This window comes from Sinocyclocheilus rhinocerous, unplaced genomic scaffold (genome assembly GCF_001515625.1).
Source record: "Sinocyclocheilus rhinocerous isolate Xijiao unplaced genomic scaffold, SAMN03320098_v1.1 scaffold1705, whole genome shotgun sequence".
Classification (NCBI taxonomy): Eukaryota; Metazoa; Chordata; class Actinopteri; order Cypriniformes; family Cyprinidae; genus Sinocyclocheilus; species Sinocyclocheilus rhinocerous.
This window is the reverse complement of record NW_015643585.1, coordinates 77,857-89,883: the sequence shown is the minus strand read 5'-3', so window position 1 is coordinate 89,883 and position 12,027 is coordinate 77,857. Positions and strand designations below refer to the sequence as shown.

The window sequence follows — 12,027 nt, the reverse complement described above, 5'->3', positions numbered from 1 at the left end:
GATAAAACCAAGGATTAGTTTTTGTAAAGGTTGTGATGTCCACATGTTTTTGTTGACGGGTGGTACCTAGAATGCATTTCTATCGCAAAAAGGTGGCCAAACATTAAAGATTAAGTGGATATTTGAATTAAATGTTTGGTTAATATTAAACAAGGATTTGATCATCCTGTAAGTGTTACAACAGCAATTGCCAGGCATTTGGCGCCCTTTGCAGGCATTTGTAATAATATGTAATGTACATAAATTGTTTATTTTCTATTACATTATGTATTTTAACAGTGTTATTCAATGAAACCATACAATTATTATTAATTAACCAATCATTATTGCCTCATTGTTTTTATATAATGCATTGTATGTCATTTTAAAGGTTGTTGTTCGCTTAGGTCTGTTTTTATTACCACAAAAATATTATCTGAATACTTCGTAATTTATTATTTGAAGCGATTTGAAGTATCAAAAACCATGGTTAATTTGTGGTTACCATTGCTACAAGAACCATGTTTTTTTCTTCTTCGTAGTAATATGGTTAATTTTCATAAGGGAACATGGAAACTCTGAGAGAATATTAAGGCAGATGCGGCGGTGATATTATTACCGACATTAAAAAACACTATACAAGTGTAACACTATACCAACATTAAAACACGTTATTTATTAACATCAACATCCAAAAAAGTTTAGAACGAACGAAATTATGAATGTACCTAAAAGTGATGCACGGGCTTCATCTTGGGCTTTTTTTCTTTTTCTTATCTCGGTGCCGGACTACTGATGTCTTTTCCCGGGCATAGTTGTCCATCAGTTATGATCATTTGCAGTCAGCCACAAACATGAGGCGGGCGCGGGCGCGGGAATGGCGCATCACGTGTGCTTCGCCTGTCTACTGTGTTCACCGTAAAACACATTTTTTATAATTATGTATATATGTTCATGTTTATATTTTTATTTACGTATATTGCATATATAGGTATATGTTAATATTAATATAGAACAAAAAGTTTTTTTTTTTTAGCAACTGGGATGGTGCCCCCCTGGGAGTTGGTGCCCTTCTGCGTATAGGGAGCGGCGGTACTGCTTGAGATAATTTACCTCCCGTTTCAGACCCATGAGGTTGTGGGCCAGGAATATGATGATCTCTGTGAGCTCTTTGTAGTCATAACTCTCGCTTGAGTCATGATTCAGTAGTACTCTGCCCTCGTTGTCCAGTTGATTTCGGCTCTGGTGCTGTAGGTTGTCAGCAACCCTGGGTAGAAGGGTGTTCCTCAACACCTGGCCAGTCCTTTTGGTCTGCCATCTGGGCAGTTAGACTGAGCATCTGCAACATTTTGGCAAACTCGTGTTGAGAGTAAGGGCCAGAGACTAATGCAAGATCAAACAATATGGAGAGATAGGTTTTACAGCTAGGTTTTGCCAGGTATAGTTAGCTGATGAAGTATTATATTATTATCTTAGCTGTGGATGGCAGAATGCTAAGATAGGTTTGGGTCAGCATATGTTTGCTGAAAGGGGTGTAAGCAGAGTTCTGATTGATGACTTAAGACTGTTCTTATTGTCAAGTAATCACTCCGAACTTACTGATGGTTCACAACAGGCTTGATCTCTGAGGAAGTTAGGTAGAGGAGGGAAAAGGAAGAGGAGAGCATTCCTATTCAGATTATGCTCATTAATTGGTGCTCAGGACTATAGTTATGCCCTAGTATTTGTCTAGATGACTTGTGTAACAGGGTCATAAAATTAGAGCACTTGTTGAAAATAAACAAATCAAGAATAAAAATGTCTCTGGTTCCTTTTGAGATTCAGAGAGAACATCAAACCAAAGTGAAAAATGTAAACAGATTAAATAAATGAAAGGTTTAAAAATAGCTGACTGCTATTACTAAAACAGGGGAATCGATCTGAAATTAGGAACAATCAGTAACACTAGTGATTAACCGTAAGGTTTGTGTTGGGCAACACAACATGGCTGGACACAGCTGCTGCGTGTTCAGCTCCCATGCCTAGACCATACCATGTGTGTGCCCCGCCCTCCGTAGCGTGTTATTCACTGTGCTATTAAAAACCCCCAATAACTTAATAATTCTTCTCTATATGAACAGTTCAAATGTAATTAAATTTAGATTTAATTAACTAGTAACTGAGCAATAGCATTCGGGAAGGATACATCTAAGAATGTTACATTAGCTGAGAAGAATTGAAGATAGGGAAACAGAGAATAGAGTAAGTGAAAGATCAGAAACCAGGGATTAGGTTAAAAGGTTAGTTCACCCAAAAATGAAAATTGGCTTGTGTTTTACTCACCCTCGAAGCATCCTAGGTGTATATGACTCAGACTTCCAATGACCACGTTTATGGCAATACTGACAAAATCTATCGGAGTCACGCAAACCATTACCGCTATTTTCAGACTGGAAACCCTTAGTCTGGCGCACAAAAACGTCAGACACACGTTTGACACACGTGCAATGTAACTTGACTGGTTCTTATCCTGACAAAAAATGTTTCTGTGCGTTAACACATAATCGTCTGCAAGCATTGCTGCTTTAGTTGCTGTCTGTGCTTTTTGCTCACTAACATAAACTGCAACACGATTAGTAACAGAATTTTTAAATTGTTCCAAAACAATTAAGTTGCACATCGCTTCGAAATCACTGACCTCAGCAGCAGAACACCAGCATGAAAAATGCATTTGTAAGTCACGCGCAAACTCAAGATGACTCTGTTTTTCGCTTTTCTTCCATGTTCTAAATTGCTGCCTATAAAATCCTGGGACACGTTCGTAGGCTTTTAACACTACTGCCTTCACTTTTGCATAATCCCGACTATCCTCCACAGTTAAAGACGAATACGCTTCCTGTGCTTTACCTATTAATACAGTCTGAAGCATCAACGCACGGGCCGCGTCCGGCCAATTACATGCATCGGCAATGCGTTCAAAAAGTACAAAAGAAGAATCTGGATCTTTTTCATAAAATTTCGGCACCAGTCGCAAATTTCCTACAACATCAAAACCAGAATTACCGCTTCCCAAAAAAGTTGACTGTGAATAGCCTACATACCTACTCCAGCTGCGGCACCTTCTCTATCCGTTTCAAGTCTATGTTCAAAATCAAACCTCGCCTGCATAATCTCCTGACATATTTTCTCCACTGCTAAATCTCTATCCAATTCGGCCTTCAATTTAAACCTTTCGTGCTCAATTTGCATCGCAAGTAACTCTCTTTGCTGTTCAAATGTTAAATTTGAAGTCGACATGGAAAGCAAAGGTAATGAAACAGACGATTTTTCTGATAAAATCTCTTTCAATTAAATTACTCCTCAAACTTTGTCGTTCTTTAAGCATATTACTGCTGACATCAATACCATAATGTTCAGCTATTTTAAGAAGCTGCTCTTTTGTGCAGAGATCTAATAATGCTTCTGACAGAGACGCTATAAATTCCTCTACCGTAGACATTTTAACCATGTGCGAGAAATATCAACCACAATTAATAGCACTCAATCTATAGCACAAAAATAAGGTGTGCCTCTCTAACTAACTACCTCAACCGCAAAACTACCTAAATAAAACTCAACCCTGGTCTTCATGCGGCTACTGATGATGGTTCCATTATGCACAAAACCCGACGGATAGGAAAAGCAACCAGAAACTGGCGACTCCTAAACCCACGGAAGTGCCCCCGAGACAACTGCTCTGTGCACTTTCACCGCAACACTACACAAACAAACCAGGTGAAACCCAAAGGAGTAACGCCACTAAACCTAACAGAGAAGCACCTTATTAAAAAAATGAGTTTAATTTAGAATACTTACAGTACTTACCTAGATTTTCACACACCCTGGTCAAACATCGCATTCACGGACGCAACATAAGAAGGTGGTGCGTGGGAGAGACAAACTCCCCACACACACACACAACAACAGGGAAAAGTGGGAAAAGCTTTTATAATGAGGGAAGACTCCGGGCCCAGGTATCATCCATCTGCATTCGGACTGCAGCCCCGCCCCACTGAAACACAAAAACAAACAAAACCACACAGCAGGCAGGTATGCAGGCCATCACAGCATATAAACAAGCCAGCAAATAGGGACACAAATGCGTATCGCAAGTCATGCCCTATTCTTACCTGGATTATCAAACACCCACTTTTAGGATGACAGTGTTTTAAACTCATAACCTTTGTTTTATCATGCCCGCATTGTTCTCCACTATTATATGTAGCAAATTAGCTCAAAAAGGGAAATATTTATAATTAATTATTACTGGTTATAATTAATAATAACTATTTAGATTAGATCTTAGAATTAACTGTAGCAGAATCAATATTACAATTATTTGATCTGTCCGTCCACCGAGCAGACAATATAATCATTTATTAATTCTAGGAAACATTATTTTCCTGGCCAAGGAAGAATAGCTTTCCTACTTTATGCAGTACTAGCAGTAATTTAGCATGTAACAAGGATCAACATTCAGTGACTCAGAATTGTGAGCAGCACACAGAGACAATCAGTTGTGAATATAAGGGATTTAATAAATGAAACTATAGCTAACATACAACTAAATTAAGCAAAACACATATATACAGAATGAAGGAAAGTAAGGAAGAGAGAGAGAAGAGCAAAAGAATGGCAGTATTTCACATCAATTAACCACAACCTAATGAGAATCATCAGAGAATCAAACATCACCTTAAAAAGGGGGCTCAAACTTAAACACGCTTCTAAATAATTGTAAATTGTAATTTGTAATTGTAAATTACTTGAATGGCAAGTAATTTACAATGTAAATTGTAAATTACTTGCATTGGCTTTGTTGCTGAACAAGAGTCCTAATGTGGTAGGCACGGAAGTTCTTGATGAGTTCTTTAGGAGTGAGCTGGAGGTTTTCCTCTGGTTCTTCTGAAGATAGGAAAGTCCACAGGTAATCGGCAAAGTTACTTGAAGATAAAAAACCGCCGGAAAATCAAACTCAAGAGGAGAATTTTGAGGAGTCTTGGAGAGTCTGTCTCAAGAAGAAGGGTTTTGAGCAAAGATTAGTCTGAATTAATGACTTTTAATAGTTCCTAGTCACGCCCACCTTTTGGGTGGAATGGCCAATCCCAGGCATGAATTTTTGAGCGGGAGAAGTTTTCTTTGTCTCCATTTATGGCCCATTTGCATGTTTATGGCTGGTCTGCAGGACTGGTGCAGTTTTACCCAAATATAGTACAAATAGTATGATGCATTTCACGATCACATAGTGTACATCATTGTTTGAGGAATAAAGAGCAGATCATTTTGATACCAAGAAAGAAACATCTAGAAGATATTAAACCAGAGGTACATTCATACACCTGAATATAAGCATTTAAAGCTTAACTAATACAAATAGCGAGTGGTAACTAGGCTAATATAATAGGGAAACATACAAACAACACATGCATATACCAGATACATTTATAACTGATTAATTGTAGTCTAAACAAAGAAAACGTCTTTATGTGTGTGTTATGTGTATTGTGAGCATGGGGGTAGTTCGCTGGCCAACAAACATTTGGTGCCAGGTACTGAGGATGACTGTCTCCCAGGACATTGGAATGTGTTTGAAGTCAGATGGGGAGTCGAGAGCGGTGAACTGTTTAGCATCTCCTTGATAGTGGGGGGAACCATTGGCAATATAGCACCCATATAAATGTAGAATGTGGGGCCATGTCTGTAATTTATATGCAAATGACAAAAGGCTAAAAGGGTCTCTAAGACATAAAGCGTAAACGATCATCAGTGATCCTAAGCAGATGCTACAGTTTCCTTTGCAAAAACAGGTTTTATGAAGCACATTACCCACAGAATCCTATTTTACTATCTTATTTTACTATGTGCCATAGCACTTTTCTTGATTATTGACTTAATTATGTTTCATTTTTATGTTTGTCTAAGTAGCAATATACAAAATGGCATAAGCGAATTAGACTAAATATCACATTTTGTGTTCTATACAATCAGTTTTTTTCTTTCAGGAGACACAAGACTATAAATTGTAAAATCCATGTGGTTTATTACAATCTAAAACAGAATCCACATCCTCCAGCTTTATATCATTCCATTTATGTGCATAATTTTTTCCCCTGTCCCCTGCATCACCTCTGCATTAGCATACTGCCTGCATCACCTGCCTGCCTCCTGGAGATGAGACGCGAGCTGTGCCGCTAGCTGCTGCTGTCTGATCTTCAGAATGTGAAACAAAGATATAGCTGTTTATAAACACAGCACTGTAATAATATCCATATATATTTACTGAAACACCTCCTGTACTGTACTTTACTGTCAATACATAGTTTATCCGATTGTTTGCGGTGCTTTCACGTTTCAAACTAATTATATCACAAACCTGAATATAAGCACTATAAATACTTGTAGACGTGCTTATCAGCCGCACGTCCTGTCCTCTCCACGGTCTCTGGCCGTTCTTCATTTCTTCAGTTTTTTGTTTCGCTTTCAAAGATCGCTTTTATCCGTGCCATTGCCTTTCAGCACCATTATCGCCTTCAAACAGTCCGTAAACTACAAGACCCACGCTCAATACAGCTCCAGCGCTGACCCGGAACCTCCCTCTCTCCCTCATGTCTATTGACCCAGAGGTGTCAAATTGCATGGCTCTGAGGGGCCAGCACTTGATCGGCGTGTAATCTGACCTACTGCAGCCCACTGAGCAGCCTAGAGTTGTAAAAGATAAGAGCCGCTGGCCGGAGCTGCTATGATTTGGAGAGCGCGTGTTTGTCAAAAGGGCGTCTTTTTTTCTCTGGTGCGCTTCTGCGACATAACAATAGATTTCTCACCAATGGAAGCACGCAGAGACGTGAAAATGGTCTCGTTTGAAAGAAGAGATCCTAATCTAAAATATATTATAGAGTTTGTGGCTGTTTGCGGCTGACTGAAGCAGTAGTGCGAGTAGGAATGTGACGCATTTCAATGTTTCCTCAGAGGTATCAAATTTCACATCGCGATTCTGTTGAAGATCATTCGATCTGTGATTGTCACACAATGAGCTTTCTTGTGATATATGATGATTGTTTTGTGAAAAATATAAAAAATACACATTCTTAGGAAAAATTCTTCACAATCATTAGGCGGAAATTAGTGTGTGGGACGAATACATTTCTAAGCTTAATTTTACTACTTTATGTATCATAAAACCAAACGTTATTATTATTCTTTGTAAAGATGAGACTTTAAGCTTTCAAATTATACCATATATGGGCTGATACCATATAAGCAAGGCTTTGAAAATGAAGCATAAACATTTTTAATGTGGTTTTGGACCCGTATCCGGGTCCGCAGAGATTTAAGCATGCCATCTACAAATACTAAGTTGTTTTTAGCAACATTAACAAGTCATTGACTTGTGACTTGCTCTAATAAATATTTGAGACATTCTTGAAGTGGGAGAAAAGCATGATTTAATGGTTTTCTTTGTTTTTTTATTACTGACTATTTGCTTGTATGTTTTAAAGATTATTTATATTTATATAGTTGAAAAATTGCTCCATGTCTCCCGTGAATGTTTTTCTTTGAGGAGAAGAACCCTCAATTACCTACTTTGGTTGTATCTCTCTGAGACAGGAAGTTCTATGAATCAAAAAGGAATCATGGGAAATGTGGGTTTGCTGGTGATCACGGATATGACAATAAGATCAACAGCATGCAGGTTTGTGTTTGAATTGCAATTTTCATAGATATAGCTGAAAATATTGTGTTAAACTTTTTGGTACTTTAGTGACTTATTTTGATCTTCTTTTCAGACCATTTTCCTTGGATATGGACCATCTTTCAAATTCAAGACAAAAATTCCACCTTTTGAGAATATTGAGCTTTATAATGTCATGTGTGGTGAGAAAATCTCTATTTTTCATTCTGTAGTAATCCTCACTAATCCTGATTACGGCATTGATTTTGAGTTTCAGTACAAAAGCACTGATCTCTATTCATAATTTTGCATTATGTTCAGGGTCGCCAGGTCTGCATGACAGGGACATGTAAATGGTGCTCATAATATAAACGCTTCCAAAGCATTAAAAAAATTCCCAAGTTAACTGCCATTAAGAAAAAAACCTGAGCTTGACAGTCAATTGACATCTTTGTAAAATGTAAAGTATAGTTGTGAATAAATGAAATTAGAGCTGAGACAGGACAGGCTTTAAGGAATTTGGTTGAATAATAAATACAAAAACGCATACAGCAGCATTTTTATTACCCGTAAGGATCTTCTGCTTGCACATTATTTTTCAATATCAATCAATGTATTAATGCATTAGTGGAGAGGAGAGTAAAGTGTGTATGTGACCCCCTCTGTCTGGCGTCAAGAATCAATTATGTATGATATGAATTGATTAAAAGCAGATTATGTAATATAAATGTAATTAAAATTCAAATAAATTAATTTCTATTTAGATATAAAAATACCCACAGCAAATATGTAAAAGTTGTTCAATACCATAAAAATGCATACTTGGCAACTCTAATAACTCTTGATTGTTTAATGCTTTACAGCAGGGATCCTCAAATCTGGCCCACGAGATCCACTTTCCTGCAGAGTTTAGCTCTAACCCTAATCAAACACACCTGAGCATGCTAATCAATGTCTTCAGGATCATTAGAAAATCACAGGTAGGTGAGTTTGATCAGGGTTGGAGCTAAACTCTGCAGCGCATTTGCCCTCCAGGGCAAGATTTGAGGAACCCTGCTTTACAGTGTGTCAGCACATAAGATTTTTTGCCTCTGTGTTTCCCAGATCTCCTTGGTTTGAAGCCTGCCCCTAATAATGGTACCCATGGTAGCCTTAACCAGCTTTTGAGGGCCCCTGTATACATACCCAGCATGCCTGAAGAAGTGTGCAAGCCAAACCCTGTAGGACCAGTCACAGCTCTTAATGATGACCTGGGCTGCACCTGTGAAGACAAGGTTAGCATAGAGTATTTTCAGATCTTAATAAATCCTTTTACATGTCTATTAGGAAATGTTTATTCTGAACACTTATAATAATAGGTTTGTTAAGGTGAAAATTACTATTACTGCTATTACTGTTGTTCATGCTTACCCTAATATTTAGCTTTGGTGTGTAACTCAACACTTTTTTATCTGGCGGACAAAAAAAACAAACTACTCAAGTAGTTTCACTGAAGTCGGGACCCATATCATATTTTGGGGCCACTTGGGACCACTCAGCAGCATGCTAGCAACCACATAGAGCACCATTGCAATCACATAGCAACCATGGACAAGCATCACTTTCTTGCGAAATTATAGTTTCAAGAATATTTGCTTCTATTGAAAAATTGACAGTTCAGGAATATTGTGCACCGTTTTATGATTGTAGTTTTAATGAAGAGGTGGATGACTAGATTTTAAAGTCTTTACTGTTGCATCTTACATACTATCAGTTATTGCTCATAAAGTCTATGCTTCATGTGCATGTACTAGAGATGCACGGGATGAGCTAAAATATCACCCGAATCCACCGCTTCAAATAAATTATCCACCTGCCACCCACCTGCACCTATATTTTTCTCTGATTTAGATAACCGACCCGACCCGCACCCGATCGTCACATTACAATGATTCTAATTAGACTAATTCTTAGTTTTGCATGATGATATGATGAATGGATAGCAGTGTTTCCCTTGCCATTATTTTAGATACACAACACAGAATTTCTGAGCAAAAAAATCAAGGCTATTGTAAGAATAAATGAAACTTGTTTTATGCTTTCAAATTAGACATGCTAAAACAGAATTTGGTTACAATAAAACATAAGGTTGGACAAATAAAACATTTCATAGGGCCCTAAACGTAATATTTGTTAAACTTTTAATAAATTGATGTTAAATTGTTTAAGTTTAAGTTTAAGTCCAGAAAGAAAAAAAACGGAATCTACCCCACCAACGCCGTACACCTAGGGGAAACACTGGATAGTTAATTTGTAACAGCAGATTCAGTGACGTGAGTGAGAGCTGAACTGTGCATCGCTGCACACGTCTGTGGCGCGGAGCTGATCCCGGCCGCTCTAGTCAGTGCTTGCGTTTATACCAGCCGCGCTGCTGCACTTTTCTGAAGCATCCCAAAATCTTGTGGTCTCGCGAATCCAGTTGAATTATAAATCCATTTAATTATAAAACAAAAGCTCTTCTTTGGCCAGATTATAGCCTACACTTTCTTAATAGCATAAACACAGGCTTTACTCCCTTCAAACTTTGATGAAAAAAAAAAACGCATTTAAAACACGTTCATAATTTAGAGAATATTTACATCACTAATAATTTATCTCATCCACCCGCGACCCACCCACAATTAATTAGAATGTATTTTTTTATTACCCGACCAGCGGATATCAGCGGATATACAATAGCATGTACCCATGCCTTTATCAGTTATCATTGTTGCATGCTTTAATGTCAAATTTTTTTCCTCGAGTCCTGCTCACAAATGAAAGTTGGCTGCCATTGCTTTTCTCTAGAACTGCCTAGATCAGCAATTTTCAAAGTATTCTCGGAGCCTCCTCAAAACTGTAAATAGAGTACTCTTTTATTCATAGTTACAGGAATGCCCAGCTGGAGGGCAAAACAAAGCTGTCCTCCACTGAATGCCATTCATTTTTACCAAGTTTGCGCTAAGTACTAATGTAGTTAGACAGTAATATTGAAGGACAAAATTCAATATATACCTCACTGATGATGCGAACTATATGCAGGTGAACAGATTCACCCAGAATATGAACACAATGAACTAAACTGCGCATTAAGCATTTTCCAACAGAAAACCATTACAAAGAAAATGCCTAATATGGCCTAATGCATTAAGACATCTGTTCATATACTGGGCTCATCTGCTTGCCTGTATATAAGATGTATCATCAATAAGGTGTATTTTGAATTGGATATTTTAATAACACTGTCTTATTACATTAAACCATGTTAAGCATTTTTCATGTGTTTTAGAATGTCTTACTGTGTTTTATTGATTTTTTAAATGATTTTAGTGATTTTAATCAGGTGCTCTTTTGTTCTCACATTTTTGTTGTTCTGCTTCTGAGAGGTGATCTAAAGCTGCTTTTCCACCGAAATTGACCATTCGCAAAGAGCTTGATTGAATGGGGATCTGACCAATCAGAACGCAGATATTATGTGCCTCCGCTGCTATCCGCCATCTTGCCCGACAGCTACGGCCAGTCTCCATAGAGATCCATGTTAAAACAGGGTAAAAAAGATCAACTGAATTGAAACTTTTTCAATATAACTAAATATACAAATGTGCGCAGGGTTACGCTGTGCTGTTGTTAGCTGCCACAGTAATGGCAATAAGTTAAGGAATTCCTTTAAAGTACTTGTTTTGCATACCAGAAAGCCTGTCATGTCCGGCGCTGTATGCATGGCTTGCAGCGCTTAAGTTAAAATACTGAGTGTGAAATAAAAAAAATAATACGTTAAAACGTGTGCTCTTATCATTCTGTGGACAAAATCCCGTGAACTTCGCCCCGATCGGGAGCTATATAATATGCACATGCGCGCTCATCTGTTTTCAGTGCAGCTAACCTCGCGTCGCTTCATGTCATCTTCCCACTCATTAAACTATGACAGGTTCTTTACTGCAAAAAGACGGTCACTGTGACACTCTACAGTGATGAAACTATGGCGCCATGTGCTTTTTAAAACCATTTTCATAGGTTTCGCGTTATATTGTTGGCTCAGAAAATGTAAATGCGATGAAAATAAACGATTTGGCTGCGCTGCTGTCCTCCGGGACTGTAGCAATGCCTGAATCGGATCCGGAAATAACGGCTATGCTTTCCCTGGCCGCCGTGAGTGTAGGGCTCGAGTGGAGACCTCCACCGTGTCCCGAGCCCTCAAGGTTGGACGATTGGTTCTTCGGGGTGGTCCATTCTTCCCGGAAGTGCATGAGGAGCTTACCAGGTTGTGGATGGCACCTTTTTCTGCCGGATACGACCTGCTAACTCCTCCTCCCTCACCACTCTCGACGGTGGTGCAGCTAGGG

At 38.4% G+C, this 12,027-nt stretch overlaps 1 protein-coding gene across 1 annotated transcript in view; it reads left to right on the top strand.

Moving 5' to 3' along the window:
- LOC107757440 (ectonucleotide pyrophosphatase/phosphodiesterase family member 2-like) overlaps positions 1-12,027 on the top strand; it is a 66,535-nt gene that overhangs the window by 28,319 nt on the left and 26,189 nt on the right. Inside the window, exons 16-18 of the mRNA XM_016574917.1 lie at positions 7,603-7,687; positions 7,782-7,869; positions 8,771-8,940. Of these exons, the coding sequence (XP_016430403.1) occupies positions 7,603-7,687; positions 7,782-7,869; positions 8,771-8,940 (343 nt within the window). The remainder of the gene's footprint in view (positions 1-7,602; positions 7,688-7,781; positions 7,870-8,770; positions 8,941-12,027) is intronic.